This window comes from Lampetra fluviatilis, chromosome 19, assembly GCF_964198595.1.
Source record: "Lampetra fluviatilis chromosome 19, kcLamFluv1.1, whole genome shotgun sequence".
Taxonomy (NCBI): Eukaryota; Metazoa; Chordata; class Hyperoartia; order Petromyzontiformes; family Petromyzontidae; genus Lampetra; species Lampetra fluviatilis.
The window spans coordinates 9546191-9566786 of NC_136293.1; the positions used below are offsets into that span (position 1 = coordinate 9546191).

A 20596-nucleotide genomic window follows, 5' to 3' on the forward strand; every position below is an offset into this window, starting at 1 on the left:
GGTGATACGAGCCCGCGTTTTTCCCTACCTGCTTTTGTCCTGTCAAGCCAGGATTTTAGCTCCATGTCACGCATGGGAAGGGGAGCTTTGCAGCATTTGTGTGATCCACCAACTAACTCCCACTGCCTCCCACAGTCCTGGATTACAAGCATGCATGGCCACTGTCCGGCTAATAGCACAGTGCAATGCAGTCGAACTGGGGAGCAGTGGTGGTGCGGTGGTCAGAGTACTGCACTTTGAATGAAATAAAATTTAGGTTTAAGGATGCCTTATTGTCTTCCGCACGCGATAAGAGCCACTCCTTTGCAGATGACGCTTATTCAACGTCAGTAGACGTTGGCTGCTCGGCACGCAGATACAATCTACACGGACTTGAATAAAAGACTTTGATTGTGGTGACAATTAGCCAGACACGTTCAAATGAAAAAAAACCCAGTCAATGAATAATATCGCGTAAGACTGTAAATTCCACAGTGACTTCCGTCATGTTTAACAATTATATTCTAATCTGTAGTAAAACCGTGAATATGTTTTGGCACAGCGATCTCGATTGACCTGGCATGGAAGGGCTGTTGTACAAATCCGAAAGATATTTGAACCTAACAGCGGTCCTGGCCCCGCTGCCCCCTTCACCAATAAGTACTGACCAATGTGGTGAAGTATGGTCAAACAACGGCATGATGGTAGGCCCATCATCAAGCAGTCGATTGGCAGAGGTCCATGGGATTATTTTTGTTCTATTTTATCACGATGTTATTTACAATACTGGGCAACGTTAGACGCGATTGGCTTCTAAGTGGCTCCTCAATTTAAAGTGTTACCAGAAGGTGGCTGTGTGCCTCTGGCTGTCAGAGCGGTGAAGGAGATCGGCTGCGATCCTGAGGGTGAATTTGCCGTCGAGATTTCCTCGCGGCGCAGTGAGCCAGCGGGCATTGATTGCTCAGTAAAAAAAGCAATCGTCTAATTTATGCTTTTTTTCACACTTCATTTGACTCAGTCCATTCTAGATTTGAAGCTTCCGTGACTGCGAGGATTCATATTCTTAGGTTTTTTCGGTAAAATTGATGATGATTTACACGCACCTTTATATCATCCGCACCTAGTTTACACAACAAAGGCTCATTCCTAACAGCGTGCTTCAGCCGCACCGAACCTCACAAAAATAATATCCAGGGCCTACCTTGGCTCCTCCCACCCTCAACCAGTATATATAAGGACTGTTTTCTTGGAATTTCTCTCACTTGATACAGCTACCGTGCTGTGACGGTTCCACCTGAAGACAGAAGCTTGTGTTGCCTCCGAAACGTCGTGATTTATTTATTATTTATTATTTATTTTACTTTTATTAGTTTAATTTTTTTACCTACGTGACTTTACCGAAAAAAACCTAAGAATATGACTCAGTCCAGCTCGCGTAATAATACAATCGCCTTCACTCACGCGGGTTGAACACTCTTCGCCGGTGCATGTATACAAGGTGGTCGAAAGTCAGGACACGTAGGGTTATTAGATTTAGCTTAACAAATCGCAGAGGGTTATTTCATGTATTTGACAAATGTCTAAACTGACTTCCGTTAACATTAACGGATGCACGAAACCTTCCGAAATGAACTCGGGATTTTTTTTTTTAAGATGACAGTTTTGTAATCTTTGAATTGTCATCAATTTATGTTTTGTCTCAGTTCATTCGATGGTGCTTGGTCACGTTTTGTAAACAGCGGCATTGAGGTGACCCCACAGGGAAAATAAAAATAGATATTAACTTAAATAATTAACAATTAAACTTACACTTAAAACTTTCGTGACTGCAGGAATTCATGTTCTTGGTTCTTTCAGTAAAGTCACGTAGATAGAAAACAAAAATCTAAATTTAAAGCAAAAAACTCGCGACGTTTCGATCGCAACACAAGCGGTCTACTTCAGGTGGAAGATTTTAGTTTTCTATCTGTGACTTTACCGAAAGAACCAAGAATATAAACTGTTTTAGTGCCGGTTTTAAAATAAATGAAATGACCCTCTGTCTCCTGACTTTTGGCCCACCCTGTAAATAAGGAGTGCTCGTAGTGTGGATAAAAAAAAACATATTGATGTGACATGAGCCCTTTCTTTTCAGAATAAAAATATAAGAATAGGTCTTATATTGCAGCTGCTCACCCCCAGCTATAAATGCCCTGATAGTGGCATTGTCTTTTGTGCTGTTCGCCTTTTGGCGTCCTCTGGTCTAACACTTTGAGACGAGGCTCCAAAGAAAGCTGTCTTTGGTGTGGACCAATCAGTTTCAAAGACAATGCATCTATTATCAGAGCATGTTTTATGTTTGCACGTTCACCACAAGTATAAGTGGTTAATGCAGACATGATTCCTTGCAAAAGTTTTCTTTTTTGGTGTTCGAACATCTTAACACAACTGTTCAATTGCCAGAAAGGGTAAAACCTATTCTTATATATTGAAGTGACTTCACACGCGTAATTGTCAACTACTGCGGTTAGCTCGGAGAGTTCCGAATGGAAATGTCTTCACCTCGTGCGAAGTTAATTTGGAGAGATAAAAAAAGTATTTTAAAAATTACTGGAGATGAATTTTCCCCGTTGTTGAAAGGGTCGGCGCCTAATAGCAACACGACGTCAATATAGCAATGAATTAATATCGAGTCTGTAATAGACGACTTTCTTGGCAATGACCCTTCTTCACAGCGCCTGCAGAGGCCAGAGAAGGCCTATTTCTCTGTGTGCTGTTGAGTTTTATTGTTGTTAATTTGTATTGGACCATCATTACGACTTTTCGTGACCCCACTCATGGACCCGACGGACGGACGCGCGTGCATGACGCGCTAAAGGCTTTCAACCCCTGTTGGAAAGCGTAAAAAAAAAGTCACCAAAGGTAGATGCGCGCTTGCCAAACGTAGCCCGTCTGGAGTTTGTCGCGGGTGTGGCATCAGTGCACCTCGTCCCAGCCAAAATAATCGCAGATTAAAGAGGCGGAGGCCTCTTTTTTTACATTTCCCTCGAGCCAACCGCCAAACAGGAAGCCCGACTGTAAACGGCGATGCTTTAAACTTTAAGGTCACCGCGCACAGGATGGAGCGATATTTCGGGACATCAAGGTCAGGAAATGATCAAGTGAATCGACTGGCTTGGATTTCTTTTTTTTATATTTACGGATGCCCCTACACTCGTCCCACTTCATCTCTCCGCTGCTTCTCGTTGAAAACCCCGAATTAGTTGTTTGTGCTTCGGCTGCAAATCGTGCCAATCATCCTGTCGAGTGTAAATATTATCGTCTCTAATCGACAACAAAAAATAACACTTCCTCCGTTTTCAGATGAGACCGTCGCTTTAGCGTAACGACCATTACCGGCGACATGTTTCCCCCCGACGATATTTATCTCGGCAAACTCAGATGCTGCCGTCCGTGGTTGAGGATTCATCATAAAGGTCTGTGGGTTAGATCGCGTAACCCAAAAAAAAAAATCCTTTATTATTAATAATATTGGTCGCTGAAGCCTTTCGTGTGAAAGTGGTTGAGGATTGCGAGTCTCTTCAAGGAGTGCTCGACGATTCAAACGTTGGAGCCATCGTCAACCTCCATCCTTGATTACACGATGTAACACGATTTTTGTCCCTGGGTAGTAAGTGTTCTTTTCTAATTGCGTATGCCTCAAAAGTATTGAAAATGGATATTATTCCCCACAATCTTTGCTTTTGTGACCAGGACTTTACGTGAAGGAATGACACAAATGCACACGTTTTCTCATTGAAAATAGGTACATTTCAAAATATCACTGTCCTGGTCACAAAAGCAAAGTTTGTGGGGAATAATAGCAATTTTCTGTACTTTTGAGGCATAAGCAATTATAAATTAACACTACCCAGGGACAAAAAAAATATTTTTTGGTTACACAGTGTTGTCAGCAACAGCATCGTCGACCATAACCAATTATTCAACCTCCAACAATTCACCCCCCCACCGCTGCCGCCCTCTGCGATTTTATTCATCACAATTCAAAAGTCACTAAGTCAAGAAACAGATTCTTTCTTTCTTAGCCAAGAACCAGATTGTGGTGGACGCAGCGCCTCTAGTGGTAGGTCAACATGACCTAATTGCATTGAGTCGTCGTCATCGTCGCCCATGACAATTCCACTGCTGGATGAAGTCCTCCCAAAGCTGTCACCATTTGGCAGCAGTCTCGCTACGCAGAGATCCGTCTAATCTCTGATTTCATCACTCCATTCACCGCTCGGGTGCTTTCAACCCTTTGCCTGCCGCTCCACCATTCGTATCGAACACTGGCCGTTATCTAGCGCTTGGTACTTCGCACGCACAGCGAATACGGAGCGATGATAATAATCGATTCACCGCACGCGTGTGTATAAATGTTCAACTTATTTCTTAAACGTAGATAGCCAACCGTGCCAATCGGAGGTGTGGGGGAAGGACAACAAACTAAACACAAAAAGCAGTTCTAAAGAAATGAGTTTTTAATCTAGATTTAAAAGTGCGTAGCTCCAGTGGCCTCCTATTATCGGAAGGAAGAGCGTTCCAGACGGCCGCAGAAGTGCATCTGAATGCGGCGCACAATGCAGTGGCCGTCTTTGTTCGACGGCCAGCCAAAAGCCGCTGCGAGGATGACCGAAGTTCGCGTGATGATGATTTACGCTCCTTGCCGAGACCAGCAAAGGCATTGTGGTTCACTTGTGGCGAGCGCTTTGCGTGTAACGAGTGTGTGGTGCTGTGTGCGTAAGATATGACTTCACAAAAAATGAACCGATACACTCTTATTCAACTTTGGTCTACGACTTAGCACTTGGGCAGTCGACAGCACAGCCAGATGTTTGAATTCAAAGCAACTCGCGCTGCTGCACGTGGCTGTGAACACCCGAGGCCTTGGCACCGTGCGTGGTACAGGAGACAAGAAGCCTGGCGCAGCGGTCGTTATTTGTCGGGAAAGTGGAGCTTGTAGCGTATCCAAGGTCCGAGTGAAGATGGAGTGCGTTCCCCTTTTTTTTTGCGTAATTCCATTTTCTGCGGCTGCAAAGGTCGGCTAGCGGGTGACAAGCACAGGGATTGGGTTCAGTGCACAGATGGAGTCAGTGGCCTGGCTCTGTCTCAGGATGCTTTGAAATTGTTTGTTTCCCGAGTACTGTAAATTAATCGGGAAACGCGTAGCGATCATTGCCACCACGCCACTGAGGGCACTTGGCAGGACCCTCTTGAAGAGCAGCTTCGAGACTCGGTGAGGCGTTCCGGGGTAATCGAGTGGAATGTAACGTGTGTGCGTTGAACTTCTTCAAATACGTACGAGAAGGAAAGGAGAAGCTCGCAGCGGGGTAGGAAGGGACAGAGAGTGGAAGCAGGAGAGGGTGGGAGTAGCATAGATGGAGAAGAGTCAATAAAAACTGTTTGTAATTTTTGCTGGGAATCGTGAAGGGGTATGGCAGTAGCTGTGGTTGTTGACTCGTACGTAATAGGGGTTCTTCTTGAAGAGCCCTCGGCACACCGCTCGTCACCCGGTTGGGAAGATCTTGATCTTGTCCAGGGCTAACAAACCGCACGCAGTGGGAGCAGACTTGATTAGCAGTAGACAGCGGAGGTTCTTTGCCCTTTGGGGGCCCGAAGCATCAACATTTTTTTTTGCTGAGTCGTGTAAATTACAAACATTATATTCCGGACATGCTACATCGGTTAGTTATACAACTGTTGCATAACGTACTTTAATTGAGCAATATCTTAGTAGTGTTATGAGAATGCTGAGCTGTTTCTGTTTTTTTTAACATCCTAGTTTCGAGCTGATACGGGGGTTTAGATCTTCCCTATTTTTTCACCAACCCGTGGCCTCTTTCTTCGTGAGACCCGGTGCCCTTTGGCTTTCGCTTAGTTTGCTTTATGCCTTAGCGCCGCCACTGGCAAGTAGACTTGATCACCGGCGGACCAGCAGCAGTGTGCCATGAACGACAACCTCTCGGGGGAGCGATTCGTAGGTGAGAACCCCGTGAAGACGGTGGCGGCGGCGGCGGCGGCTGTGTGAAGCGCTGATCTTGAAACCAGAGCAAGACGCGGCTCAAAGCTGCTCGCGACGGAGCGAGCCCGGGGGTTTGTGGCAGCGTCCACGCCACGCCTGGACGTGTTTACTCCCGTGTCGTGCCTTCTCGACTTGGCCAACACGTCTCGTAGCCGAACTCTTCGGTTTCCCCACCTGCTTGACCCTTCATTATTTAGTTTGCGCAAACGCGAGAGTGTTTTTAGCGGTGCAGAGCAGACCAGACGCGAGTTTGCGTGATCGAAGCTGAGAGATTCGCCGATCCGCACGTAGCAATCGGCCACCCGCCAATCGCCACTGAGCGACGGCGACGTTTGAAGCTAAGTGAAGTGTCGAAGGCTTGTTGGCAGCAGGTCACGGCACAAACCCAGTTTATTTGCTGAAGTGACCCAGATGACTGGCAGATGCACCACATGTGCTTCCCCACTGTACCGCTTTGCCGTGTGTCAGTATCGCTCCACCTCACTCCACCGCACACAAAGCACCTATGAATGCTGGCACGGCACACGAGGGGGTGGGTGGCCAGCACCACGCCCAGTTGCCTTTGTCTCCCTAGTGGCGATGTTTTTACGCACCACACCAGGTTCTGATTTGAGGCTGAGTCGATGTAGGGGAGGCCCAGGACCGCTTCAGATAATCCTCACTGGTGTTGGCTGTGGGCGGGAATCGAACCTGGGTCGCCAGGTTCGAAGCGCAGCGCGCTAACCGCTACATTACGCACACACACACACATGCGTAGAGCACACATTGAGTACACACAGCTGTACCCCACCGGTGGAAATTTAGTATGTAAGCTTGGCCTAGGCTTTTGTTAGTTTTACTCAGCCCAAAGTGGCACGGTACCTCGTGTGTCTGCATCGTGGCGTAGTGTGATTGGCATTGGTCCTGGTGTGAAGAATTAAATGGGGTGGAGGGGATGCCTGACAAATTTCCATCCTCTTCATATGCCTGGCGCCTGCACATTTCCAGCCCAAGGGGCTCGGTGCAGTTGCACCGCCTGCACACTCACTAACAGCACCACTTAGCTGGGCGTAGTGTCAACCCCGCCGTCTACTCGCGTGCTTAGCCAGACCTTAACGGGCGGTCCGCAAACATGAACTCGGCTGAAGAATTGCAAAGGCACGTACTCGCAAATGCACAAACGCTCCCGTTTGTTTGCAAATACAGTTCATGGCAAAGCAGGATGCACGCATGCACACACGCGTTCTCGCTGGCACTGGCCCACGCACACACGCACTCGCATGCGAACGCGTCGGCCACAACCCAGCTCAGGAAATTGCTGCAAGAAGCCACCGCCGGTGTGCTTCGATTTGCGGGCGTACATTTTTCCTTCATTTTATTAATTCTTTACAAAATTAATTAAATAACCAGAACTATCTTGGAGCACACGCAGATCCTGACTTCCGTCACCCGCCTCCTAGCCAGGCGCGCTTTTTGGAAGAGCGAAGAGGGCAGGATTAAATCTCCGTGTGTCACGCGATGCACAGTCGGGCCGGGCACAAACCAGGGAGGAAAGCGAAACAACAGCAACAACAACCGACGCAAAACCGTCGTCTCGTCCCGAGCACTTGCGAATGAACGGAGCTGACGAACTCACGGGGTGAAATGTGTGGCAGGGTCCCTCCGGAGTGCAACGAGTTGAAGGCGGCCGGCGCCGATGACTCTCCAGCGACGCGGTCACCTGAGATCGGCACCGATGCCTGCTTCCTCACCGTGCCGTTGGACATCCCCGCAGGTGAGCCGGTGCTTGGGCCGCATTCATGAACGTACAATAAATACAATTACATCGTTGTCGTCGCCACCACCACGTTTATTTGGCATGCGTCCCTAAACCGCAGTGCTCGCGGGAAGGCACCAAACGGTGCCTTGGCTGTCGGCTCTCTCCGCAGTTGCAACTCTCGCACTCTGGATTTAGAGTGCCTCGGTGTGCGTCCGCATCGCAATTCAAATACGGATCTCAGTAAATTCGGTGCCTTAGAACGGAAAACAAGTCAAATATAATGGTCAATGGGCTCCAGCCGCCTCTCCTTTGTTTTCGAACAAAGGCGTTTTACTGCATCGCGCACTTTCAGATCCACTTCTGCGGCCATCTGGAATGCTCTTCCGACCAATATAAGGAAGCCACCAGAGCTATACACTTTTATATCTAGATTGAAAACTCTTTTCTCTAGAACTGCTTTTTTGTGTCTATTTTGTTGGCCTTCCCCCACGCCACCGATTAACACAGTTGGCTATGTACGGTGCGAAAGAAGCCCAACATACATACAACCAAAAAGTTTATATTTGTATTTAATCTCCTCTTCGTGAAGCGCCTTGAGACCTGATCACCTCTTCATTGCTGCTGTGTAAATTCCGCTGGTTATTGCCGTTTCTTTTTCCACTTTGTTATTGATTTTCAGCAACAAACTGTTTACGTTCGCCCTCTTGTGCACAAACACACGGCAGCGCGGCGAGAACGATAACACCCCCCGCGCTGCACTCATGAAATAATCTGGCAATGAAATGCAAACGCTTGCCTTGCGAGTCTCACACTCGAGGCCGTAGCAGCCCATCTTGGCGACCCTCTAAAAAAAATGGCGAACAAGGTGCATTGTTGTACACGCTCACGGTTGCTTCGGCGTCGGATGCACACGCAACTTCCTCCCGGGCATTGTCGTACCTTGTAAGTGTAAATCCTAATAAATTGCACACGTAAGGGCGGGCGTGGAGGCAGAGGTTGGTGGATGACGCAGACATTTGTGGAACTCCCAAAAACCTGCTTGCGCTGCGTCGTGCCCAGGAATTAGTGCAGCAAGTGGATTCTTCAATGGATCTGCGCTGCGGATTTGATTTGTTATCCCCTTGCAAGCGTGGGTTTTCTCTGGCTCACAACAGGTTCTCCCCACATGCACAATGCTCATCGGTGGATTTGGTCATACATCCCAATGCAGGATCCACCTTTAAAAAAAGGAATGTTGAGACTCGGCGAGGCTTGCTTGGCCAAAGCAAAGACAATGATTCTGATTTTCTTAGTTAATCTTGCCTCTCTGTGACACCACCGTTCCACACCGCGCTCCTTTCCCGGAACGAGGCCGCGTCATTTATCGGCGTCGCGATGAGAAGGTTGTGAGTTAAGAGGTGGGGCCGTCAGGGCTCAACTCGGGCCTACCCATCCCGCGGACATCAATAAAAATGAGAGCACCACCCTGTCGAAAAGTCAGTAACGGCTGTGCTCATTTGTGTGAAGTTTCCAAGTCGTGTAAACAATTATTCCTGGCCGTGGTATAGCGTTCAACATCCTGCACGGTTTCGCACCACACTTAGTCAATCTGGTAGGTCACGTGTGGTGGGGTAGAGTGTGGAAACTTCCACATCTGCATCCCAGACGGCTAGCCAGCATGGAAGAGGAGTAGGTTAGGGCGCCACGGTGGCGAGATGTAAACTCCCTCGCCCGGTCATGGGTTCGATTCCGACCCTGACGTCTGTTGTATATTTGTGGTCTGCGTGTCTCTCTCTCTCTCCCCGTTGTCGGGTGGATTTTTCTCCGGGTCCTCCGGTTATTCCCTCTGCATTTGGAGTATTTGGCTGCTATAAATTCCCACGTGATAAGCCACTTCGTTGAGCTATCATTGGTGATAGCCAGGCCGCTTCTGAAAAAGAGCTACATAGCTCAGTGGGCCTTAACCTGGTGAAATAAAAAATAATTGCTTTGTTTTAGTTTGTTTATTTTTCGTGATTTGCTTACCTTTCCTACACTTTGCACTCCTATTGTTTTTTGTTGATTGTTTGTTGTAACTTTCTCACCCGCCCCTACTGGACATTGAGATTATTTTGGTGCTATAAATGTCCAAACGATTGGCCACTTTGTTGAGCTATCATTTGTGGCCAGGTCGCTTCTGAAAAAGCACTCCGTAGCTCAATGGGGCCTTACCTGGTGAAATAAGAAAATAGGTTATAATTTATTAGCCTCTGGTGGGGTACACCAGATTCTCTTGAGCTGTCACTGGTTGAGGCCCTTCTGCCAGCTGTGGGTTGAGCCAACAATTACAGGGCTGCACCTTTACCATTTAAGTTTTTTCAAGGTTTCACCGTGGCTTCATGACGTGCCAGAAATGTCCCACCTAGGTAAGTTTACAAACCGTCTTTGTGCAGACAGTGAGCTTTGGGGAATCCCCCGTGTGTTTATTGAGTCGCCGATTTAGGGAGGATTATATCATTGTGTGACAAATAACATTAACACAGTTTTTTTCCCTTTTATTCCTGGACAACAGTTTCTCTATTATATAAATACATGGGTACATGGTCATTCTATAAAACGTGGATCTGGATGATTGAATATAGTCATACAGTAATAATAATGGCCTACAGTCAATTGAACCTTATGGCGGGACCCCGGGGTCCCGAATAAACGGAAGTCAAAATCTTAATGAATTTATTTTTGGCGACTCCATCCCACCGCGCACATGAATGCCGCGACCCGCCTGGCTCAGATCGATCTGTGGTCATGTCGTGTCCAAGCGCAGCAGCGAGGACGAATGCGCAAAGAGCTGAACAAGCGAATGCACTCCATGCTCGGGTATGGGCAGGATCATAAGTCTTATCCAAAGCTGCTCAAACTGCCTACACGACTAAAGTCCTTTATTTGTCATAACGGGATGCGTAATACAGTGAAACTGCTCTCTTATCTTCAATATTATTTGTGACCTACCAATGTCTGCAGCCAGGATCAATCGATGACAATACTATTACCTGCAGATATTTAACAGATGAGATGCTTTGCACCGTTGATTCCTCCTGTTTGATAATACTTCTCTTGTCCGTATTCATCTGTGCAGATAGGTTTTTTTTGCGGTTAAGCCAGTCCCCACATACCGCTCGTATCAATGTGGATAAGAGGAGCGGCGACCCACTACTCTGTAGAGTAACATTGGTATAAACGCTTGTGACAATATGAACAGCGCATTGAAAACGCGTACTATTGTATGTACTTTTTACAAAGTGTGTTCACAAATCCACACTGAGAAACACGATGATTGACGGAGGGGTGTAAATATTTTTTTCGATAGTGTGTTTAAATCGAGGTACTGCAGTTAAGTCATTTTCAGTTTTAAAGGCATAGTTTAACAAGGCAACACTTGCCACCATCCTTCAAACCCATTGGTGAAATAGAGCAAAGTTTTTGTTGACATTATAATATAATGTTTATGCGAGAGCTGGGGGTTTATGGGTCCCGCCATAAGCTTCATTTGTTGATTCATTGATTGTTAAAGGCCTTTTAATGCTGTGATGGTTATGGGAGCTGTTTGACAATACTTCATCACGCTGGTCAGTGTGGTCCGGTAAATGGAGCGTTGGGGGGGGGCCAGATCCGGTTCAGATTTCAGTCACCACCGACGTTTGCTGTGGCCGGAAATTGAACCCTTGTGCTCTGGGTTCATGGCACAGTGCGCTCAACGTTGCACTGCCACTCGCTCACTCCACACCAGCCTCGTTTAACCACCGAAATGAATGTACATTTCATCACGTAGTATTGCTGATTTCTGCGATGGCAGTCGTGTTTTAAGTATGCAAAACTCTCGGGCGTTTTCACGTGGCAACAGGTATTTAGTAAAGTCACGTGTTTCAATGATGATAATGTCAATAGCTTGACACTATATATGAAGAAAACCTTGCCTTGTCCCTTTAAACGCATTACCGTTAGCTTATATATACGCTGCCAAGCTTGGTGGTGTTCATTCGTACGCTGTCTTTCCGACAGCCCTGTTCTTCACCTGAGGACGGCTGCTTGCGTTGTGGCCGAAACGTCGTGAGAATTTTATTTTATTATGTTTTATTTGTATTATTTTATTATTTCCCTTCTACGTGACTTTACCGAAAGAACCAAGAAGACGCATTACCGTGTTAAACTGCTGCATTGGCAGCGGTGCACAAGCCCGCTCAATGAAAACTCGACCCATTTGTCAACAAGACTGCCCGAAAAAGCAATAACAACAGAAGGTATATTTATAATTCGCGAGGTTTCCTTCTCCGTCGCACGTGAAGGGGTCATTTCCCGCAACGTCGCCTATTGCATAAATATATCAACATATACATGTATATATTCCCCGTTCATAAAAGGGTTAGCAATGAACGTGTTGTCATTTTTTTCTGGCGATTTGTTTCCCCCGACAGTTGGCATGCAAACTCATTTTTGTTGCATCGTGTAAACTAGACGAATAATGTATCGAGCAAAGAGCCCTTGAACACGTTTTTTTTAGAACGCATTTAAAAAAAAAATTACTCCTCTAACAAGATGCCGATGTGCGATAACCGCCAGCAAACCGACTTACGGATTGTAAGAAAGAGAAATTAAAGGCCAGCATCTGCGGTTTTGGAAATTTCTGCACCTCTGTTGTTATAGCCGCCGGTCTTGGCCCAATTAGATTCGAGTCACCGAAGTGGACATCCCCTATTTCTCTAGGCCGCTTGCCCAGGCCACTTGAGCAAATGATCGGGCAAAGGGCGAAGGTGGAGGAGACCGTTTTGCCTTCCCTATAAAAACGTGGTAAGGGGCCGTCCATAAATGACGTCACGCGATTTTGGACGATTTTTGACCCCCCTCGTCACACGGCGTCACAAAAAGTCAGACCCCCCCTCAAATATGACGTCACAAAGCTCTGCCCCTCCCCCCCCCAAAACCATATTTCCATTTTGAAAATAAAACATGCTTCAAATCGATTTAAACTGTTGTCATTGTAGTGCGTATTTAATGTGGCGCTGCACTCTGATGTTGTAGGAGTGTTGTTATAACAATTAGTGTTGTTATAACAATTCTATATTTAAAGTTGCGCATTTTGATGCGACGTCACATTTCTCAACCCCCCCCCCCCTCGTCGCACATCGTCACAAATGTCTGACTCCCCCCCCCCCCCTAGGTGCGTGACGTCATTTATGGACGGCCCCTAATCTGTGACATTGCAAGGTGGTCGGCTCTTAAACTCTGTGCGGATGTATGTGCTGTGCGTGCAAGCGCGTGGGGTGGTGAACGTTCACGATCGCCGTTTAAATGTGCAGGGCTCTATAAATGTAATCTCCCCCTTAGCTTTGTCGTCCGAAATGCTCGGACATTCCGATCGGCAATTTGACGCTCGTCCGTGGCAATGCGCTCCCTGATGCATTCCATCTGGCTCGCAATACGCGCACTCGCACTTGTTGTCAATCCACTGCTGGATGAGGGCCTTCTCCCCATGCCGTGAGGGTCGTAAAGGGTTATTTGACCATGCCTCCCCGCGCTGGCCACTGCGGAATGGTGACGAGGGCGGAGAGCATAGACGTGGAAGAATATAAGTGCAGCCTATAACAACCTGTTGCGAATGGTGATCGCCCATCGGAGCAAAATCTAGCCCTCAGCCTTGCTTAGCTACCATGATCTAGCAACTTTGGGCACATTCCAGGCGATGTATTAAATGGCCTCTGATTTGAATGAAAACGCTGTCATTCTTTGGATGAAATGCCTGGCAGAGTGTAAACATCACTGCGGGGCATTTAAAGCTAAATGTAACCCAGAGCAAAAACAGCTCATCCTCTTGATATGCGCTTATGGTGTGTTCCAGGACTGTCTGGTGGGGTTTGAAGCCTCATTAATGATAATAAGACATCAAAGTCACAATACAAGTTACTGTGTGGCTTTTCAACAATGTCCCTGTATTGATATTAGAACTGGCACCAGGCCACTGCTAGATATAACTTACAAACCCTATTTTTCTCTGCTCATTAAGGCTTCAAACTTGTGATCAACAGCATAGAAACACACAGGCTGGGTACACATCTACAAGTCAGTTTAGTGAACTTTCTTTCAGCACATCACAACTCTAGAGACCAGGAGAGGCTAATTTTCAATATAAATAAAGCTTCCTTCCCATATTTGTCTCCAAATAAATACACAGTTTTTGTTTGTGTACGCAAAAAAATGCCAGCAAACTCCAGACTGGTTTTGACATTCAAAGTGTCTCATGGGTTGAGTATAAAAACACGGTACTTCAATTTGTTTTTACGTAAAGAGATACATATGGGAAGAGGGCGCGCTATTTACTCTGTCGTTAACATTCTGCACAGTAACCCTTAACGATTTTGGCCAAGAGTGACCCGGGTCACCCGAATGAGAAAATGACAAAACAAGATAAGGGCTGTTTATATTTTTTGTGGGTTGTGTCTTCCTTTAAAAAAAAACGGGACATGGCGGTGCTCCATACATATTTGCGCGAGACGCTTCGAAAACGCCGCAAATCTGTCGAACTAATCGTCGTCGCGATCATCTTCAGCCAGGATCAACCCACTGCTGGATGGAGCTACCACGTGCTTAGCGCAGCAGATTCTCACGCATAACGGCGCACAAGGTTTACCGTACTTGTGGACAGCTCTGGGAAACCCTGGGTACGTTGACGTGAGTGAAACTACCCGTCCAAGCGTTCGTACGACAAACCGAAGAAGAGCGAATTTTTAGGGGCATGCTTTTTTGTAGCTGTTAAAGATCAGCCGTGAACTCTTTTAAGCGTTTGAGGCCTGCCGGCTGTCGAGAGGTCGGGGAAAACCTTCACCACTCCGGGCAGCAGTTGTGGTCAGTTGCACTGTACACATTTTTTTTTTAGCGCACACTGCCGAGCGTGCGTGTTGGCGTTGGATGTGAGTGCAGGGCCCCTGTGGTTTTTGTCCCAAGCTGCACAGCTCACGCTGTCCGTCCGTCCATTCTTCCGTTCGTCTGACTGCCGATGATGATCCGAGGCTCACGGTGCCAATTTTTTTTTACTTTCGCCGACCATCTTTCAGAACTGTTGTGCTCCCCCAGAAATGTGCTTGGAGAATCCCAAGAGTCCGGCGTGCAATAGCGCGTTGGCTTCACTGTGTGTGCGAGAAGTTTAACACGTACGCTTTAGCGACAGTTATTATTCACAATAAAGGTTTTGGGTTAGCTCGCGTAAGTATAAATGTTGTGCCGTAACCCTCCGCCACCCGACACAGCCAGTAAGGTTTGTCACGCAAACAACGCGCCAGTTAGTTACTACTTCAGCCCACCGGTGTGTTATGAGTTTGTGAGAATATCCATTGGTTGGGCAATCTGCTGCACTTTCCATCGCATACAATGGACGGTGCATTCGTTCCAACCAATGGTCAGTAATGCCGTGCCTTGGTAAGTCTAGTTGACGTGGGATCAGCAGGCTCGTAGCCTCCATCATCAACAACAACATCAACATCCTACTGCCCCCCCCATCCCCTGAGAGTCTTCCTCTGTCCCATGGTCTGCGACCGTGCCCAACTCTCGTCCCCTAACCGAGCCCCCCCCCCCCCGTTCCGTCTAAACTCCTCCGTGGGTGGTCACTCTGCTTCTCCTCTCCTGTCCCCGGGGAACCGGATTGCCCCTCTGCCCATCCGAACTGCTGACTCCATCCCGTCCATAATAAAGGTGTTTGGTTTAGATCGCGTAAGAATAAATGTTGTGTCGTAACCCTCCACCACCCGACACGGCCAGTAAGGTTTGTCACGTAAACAACGCGCCAATTAGTAACTACTTCAGCCCACCGGTGTGTTATGAGTTTGTGAGAATATCCATTGGTTGAGCAATCTGCTGCACTTTCCATCGCAGATGTAGTGAGTTCCAGGGAGAGTAAATCCACAACATTTACAATTTGAGTAGTACGACGTTTCGCTGGTAATTACATCCAGCATCATTGCGCGATTTGCCAGAAAAGTGAAGCAATCCACCCGCTTCCGATCTTAAATAGAGCAAGATGACGTCATCACTGAATCCATCCGTTTGTTTTTGAGTCCAAGCCTAAGACCTTCCTCTTCTTCTCAGCCTCATATGACTGTGTCAATTGCATCTCATTTAAAAGTAGCATGTCTTAAGCGTCGCTTAAATCATGTTCTCCCGTCACCCTGCTCTCGCTAACTCTCCAATTTCACACGAACAACAAACATCCCTCATGGTTCTCCACGGGATGCCAACGTGCATTGTCGTCGCGCGGTTTTGTGCGGCCGTCTTGAGATGCGGCCTGTCACATTTTGACGCTTCAAACAGAACAAAATCTGGCTCGCACAAAAATGTGGATTCCAAGGAGAATTATGAAAATCGTCGGGTGTCGAAAGAGCAGTAAATTGAGGAGTATTAATAAAAAAAGAACAGAACACAGTCGCCCACTCGTAAAGGCTATGACGACGAGGATTGCTATGCGTTTGGGACAATAGGGCTTGTCAAACTTGAACGCTGCTGGAGCGATTGAGGGCAAGGGATGGAATGTGAGAGACTAAGAAGTTGGTGTCTGGGCGAGGCACCGAGGCAGCGCTTGTGGTTCACAAGGACAGACGAAGGAGTTTCGTCGTGCAAGGGACACGGGGCAGGAAGGGGTCCAAGACTGTCGATTCCCCACACGTTTGGGATGAACGCGTGGTGGCGATTGTATTTGGGCTGCCAGATTTCACCACTGGCTAACACACACATTAGATAACCCTTACACCTGGCTTTAAGCAGTACGTTTCTTCTTGAATGCAGCATAACCATTCTCAACGTGATTATTTGTGTGGGCCCTCAGATGTTCTGCATTCCAGCTGCCCATTTTGAACAACGCACTTCAAGTATTCTTGGGTCTTTCGGTAAAGTCACGTAGATAGGTTCAAAGAAAATAAATTAAAAATAACAGAAAACTACGACGTTTCGATCGCAACGCAAGCAGTCGTCTTCAGGAAAAAAGGCTAACACACACATTAGATAACCACTTTTTTCCTGAAGACGACCAATTGCGTTGCGATCGAAACGTCGTAGTTTTATGTTATTTTTTAAATTATTTTATTTGAACCTATCTACGTGACTTTACCGAAAGACCCAAGAATATGAATTCCTGCAGTCACGAAAGCTTTAAGTCAAGATTGCACTTGAAGTAAATGGGTATATATTTTTTAAAAGCTATTGTTTACAGATGATTTAAATAGGTCATGGAATTGACATGTGGGTTGTGGGTCTTTTGTGGCCAAACTGCCGTCTGTCTTCAAGCAAACACGAGCACAGACGTGCCTCTTGACTTTAACTGACCACCGAGGCATCTTGTGCTGTGCACCATCTGCTCAAGTGTGCCTTGGCTTATCTCGATGGTGAGCGGGAGTGCAGTGGTTAGCGAGCTGCGCTATGAACCCGACGACGCGGGTTCGATTCCCGCTCACCGTCAACACCAGTGACGATTATCTGAACTGGTCCTGGGCCTCCCCTAGGTCGACTCAGCCTCAAATGAGTACTTCAGCAGATCACCGTTTGTTGAACAATCTGCAACGTTTAACAATCAGCTACGACGTTCCACTGATATTTCAAACCAGCATCATTGGGCAATTTCCAGAAATTTACTTCTGAAGTGAAAATGTCCTCCTTGTATAGGTGACATGATGCCATCGGCACACCCACACAGATGAGCAGCAAATAGCAGGAAGTAATGTAATTGAAACAGGTGGACTTCTCCACAAATCTGGCTGTCGCCTGATGAAGCTAGTTGTAATTACTGCCGAAACGTCGTACTCAGATTGTAAAAGTTGTGGCTTGGCTCTCCAACACACCGGTGTGCTGTACTAGTGACGAATTGGCACGTTCTGTTGACGTGACAACCCTTACTAGTTGGCTGTGTCGGGTGGTAGCGAGTTTAACGACACATCTATATATTTACGCGATCTAACCCAAAAAACCTATTATGGAGGAACTAATACCTGGAGGATAATTTATTCACCTAAAGAACCATAATAATTACTGTTATCGGATAACCCATTTTAATCACAACTGAGTATATGGGGGGGGGGGCTCTGTGTGATCCTATGGCAGTGGCTTCTCATGGTTGACACATGCAAGGAGTTAAATCGGTGTCCTCCCAACCCAATTCGCCTTTCCCGTTCTTTGCAGCCCAGCCCAGCGCCTCGGCTCCCCCCCCCCTCCCCGTGACCGTCGCACCGCCTGCACACTCGATAGCTGCGCCAACTGCTTAGGCTGGTGCTTGCAGGCCGCCACCATTGGGCGAGCAGCTGTGTCCGCAGAATTTCGTCGGCGTGCGGTGCATCTGTCTGCCACGTCTCCCCGGGGTTGCGTTTGCGGTCGTCGGTGCCAGCGCGGAACGCTGGCAACGTGCGCGCTCAGCGGTGCCTCCGCAGGCCCGCGTCTCGGCTGGCTCTATCTGCGTTCACGATTGTCGAGCGGGGGAGAGCGTTTTTACTCTGCGGTAGCGGCGTTCCTTACCTTGAGCCCCCCGCTTAAGGGGCACATTCCTTTCCGTCTCGGTTAGCCTAATTCCAGCGGTTGAGAAAAACATTCAAATTGTTTGCGATGCGAGATTCCCCGTCGTTTATTCTTTTTTCATTCCACGCACGTGTTAAATATTTCAGCTGTGTGCGCGGAGCGACGGAGCGGGGACAGTCTGGGAATTCTTTTGTAATTGTTTTTTTGGGTTTTTCAGACTGGCAGTTTTTTTGCAACCAGTTACCGCAACAAGTGTCATCGCGCCCCACTTGTTGTTGATGTAATTTACAAGGAGCTGGGTTTATAAAAAAAACCTCAACGTTTATTAGTTTGTTACGCTTGAGAGGCTTTAAGCCGCTCCTGTCTGGTTTTCATCCTGCGTTTGCTGTCAGCATTGTGCAGCCTTGTAAACACTGTGAGCTCACATAAAACTCAAGTTATTGCCAACATCCTAGTCTCAGGCACAACTGTCGTGCCTCTTTTCCACTGCACAACCGAGCCGCACTGGGGCCAGCCTGGCGCGGCTCAGAAGGCGCCAGATTGTGTTTTCCACTGCAGAACCCGAGCGATATTTGAACCCCTCCTGCGTCACTTAATGCAAGTTACATTCACGGGTTTGTTATACAATAATAAGTACATTACGGGAATTCCTTCCATTCAGTTGCAGATGCCTACACACATACCACGTACACGATATGGGTTTAATTGAGAAACTGAAAAATGTTTACGTCAGTGCGTTTGTCCGTGGGGATCCATTGATTGCGTGACGCAGATTTTAATTAGGGCAGAGAAATGCGTGGCGTTGCCATGCCATCTTCAATGGGTTGCCTCCCAATTTACATATCCTCATTTATCAACACGGCCATCGCAAGATGCCAAATTATTGGACGGCAGCGCTAGCACGCCCTGGGCTCTTGAGGCCCACATCTCTCCCACGCCGTGTCACGTGACCTTTCCCTTCTCCGTGACCCCCCCCCCCCCCAGCTCGGGCGGGCAGAGTGAGGGCCTCCTCGGAAGAGCGTCTCTTCAACTCTCCGTCTCCCAAACATGATCTCCTCCCTGCACCGGTGAGTCGATGCGTCGATTTGGCCCGCGCGCTTTTACCCATGGTTTTTGGTGTTTGTTTTGCTTGCTCTCACCGTGCTGTTCGATTCCAAATTTCGCCACCGCATGTTGGAATTTGAGGTCCCACGGATTTACCTTCAGGTTTTCCTAGTCATGAAAAGAATAGAAAAGTTTAATGCAGCGTTTTGTTTCGTGGGGTTTTTGTTGTTTCGTGACGGCCATGCAGCCTGGGGAACTCGTGCCATTTCAGACATGCTGAGTAAAAAGAAACTCCCTGAGATTCTGGGTTTGAATCTGGGCCGACGTCAGGAATTGGTTCTCGTGTGTTGGTTTGTTTATGGTCTCAGTTTACGGGAACAGAAGACAGAATAAGAAACCTGCACATGCCAATAAATATATTAGAGTACAAGACACAAATGCAGCTATAAATGCTTCGCTGTCCCAATTAAAAGTTTCACCAGGAGGTGACTCGGTTATGGACAGGTCACAATGCTGAGCCAGCATCGCTGAGCCCTTAGTTCGAATCCCACGTTCCAAGCCGCCCATAATTAAACTGGTTTATCAAGTGTAGCAAGTGGATGGTGTCAGCCAACGGCTTCGCATTAAGGGCGGCATGACGTACACACGGGGTTCGTGTCCCAGTGTGCTCACAAAAATGGCATCACCGTGTGATACAAAAAAAACTGTAAGCGATGAGTTCATGGCAAATTATACTCGCCTGTTGGACAGACGGATGATTCATAAATGATTCATAATGGTTTCCGTCACAAGGTGATCACGTTGTCATTCATGTTAAAGTTTTGAAACATTCTTCGAAGTGCAAAGCGCTTCCTTATTTCCACCCTCCCCCTGCCCCCTCATAAATGTTGCACGTATATTATTGACAACCAAACAAACGTGAGAAAACACTCTTGATACTATTATATTCATAGATCATCATGATATCGTTCGTTTAACCAAATCGTTGGTTTTTTTTAGAGACATTATTTTCTAGTGTTTTGTAGAAATTAAATAAGCCGACCTGTTTTAGTTTTTTTTACATTTTGAGGTCGCCCACAAGTTTTGCAGCCGATGACATCATTTCCTATGTGCCAAGTCAGTTGATTGACAAAAATTCTCACTTCATATTCGGTCTCCCCTTACTTTCCTCCCAGAGTCCATACAGACAGTCGCAGTTATTTGTGAGCTTTGTGAATTGCGTGTTTCTTGGGGAAGGTTTGCCGGATTATTTTAAACTAATAACCGCCACTTAGCCGACAACACATTTCCCAGTC

At 47.1% G+C, this 20596-nt stretch overlaps 1 protein-coding gene across 8 annotated transcripts in view; it reads left to right on the plus strand.

Moving 5' to 3' along the window:
* The window catches only part of LOC144937633 (arf-GAP with Rho-GAP domain, ANK repeat and PH domain-containing protein 1-like), an 86573-nt gene that overhangs the window by 34667 nt on the left and 31310 nt on the right, over nucleotides 1-20596 (plus strand). For 4 of the 8 annotated variants that reach the window (XM_078864987.1, XM_078864988.1, XM_078864989.1 and 1 more), the window contains exons 2-3: nucleotides 7654-7772; nucleotides 19242-19324. In XM_078864987.1, coding sequence (XP_078721113.1) covers nucleotides 7654-7772; nucleotides 19242-19324 — 202 coding nt within the window. Of the gene's footprint in view, nucleotides 1-7653; nucleotides 7773-17948; nucleotides 18241-18587; nucleotides 18872-19241; nucleotides 19325-20596 lie in introns of those variants that run through there. The other 4 variants (XM_078864994.1, XM_078864995.1, XM_078864990.1 and 1 more) reach the window with 4 other exon arrangements.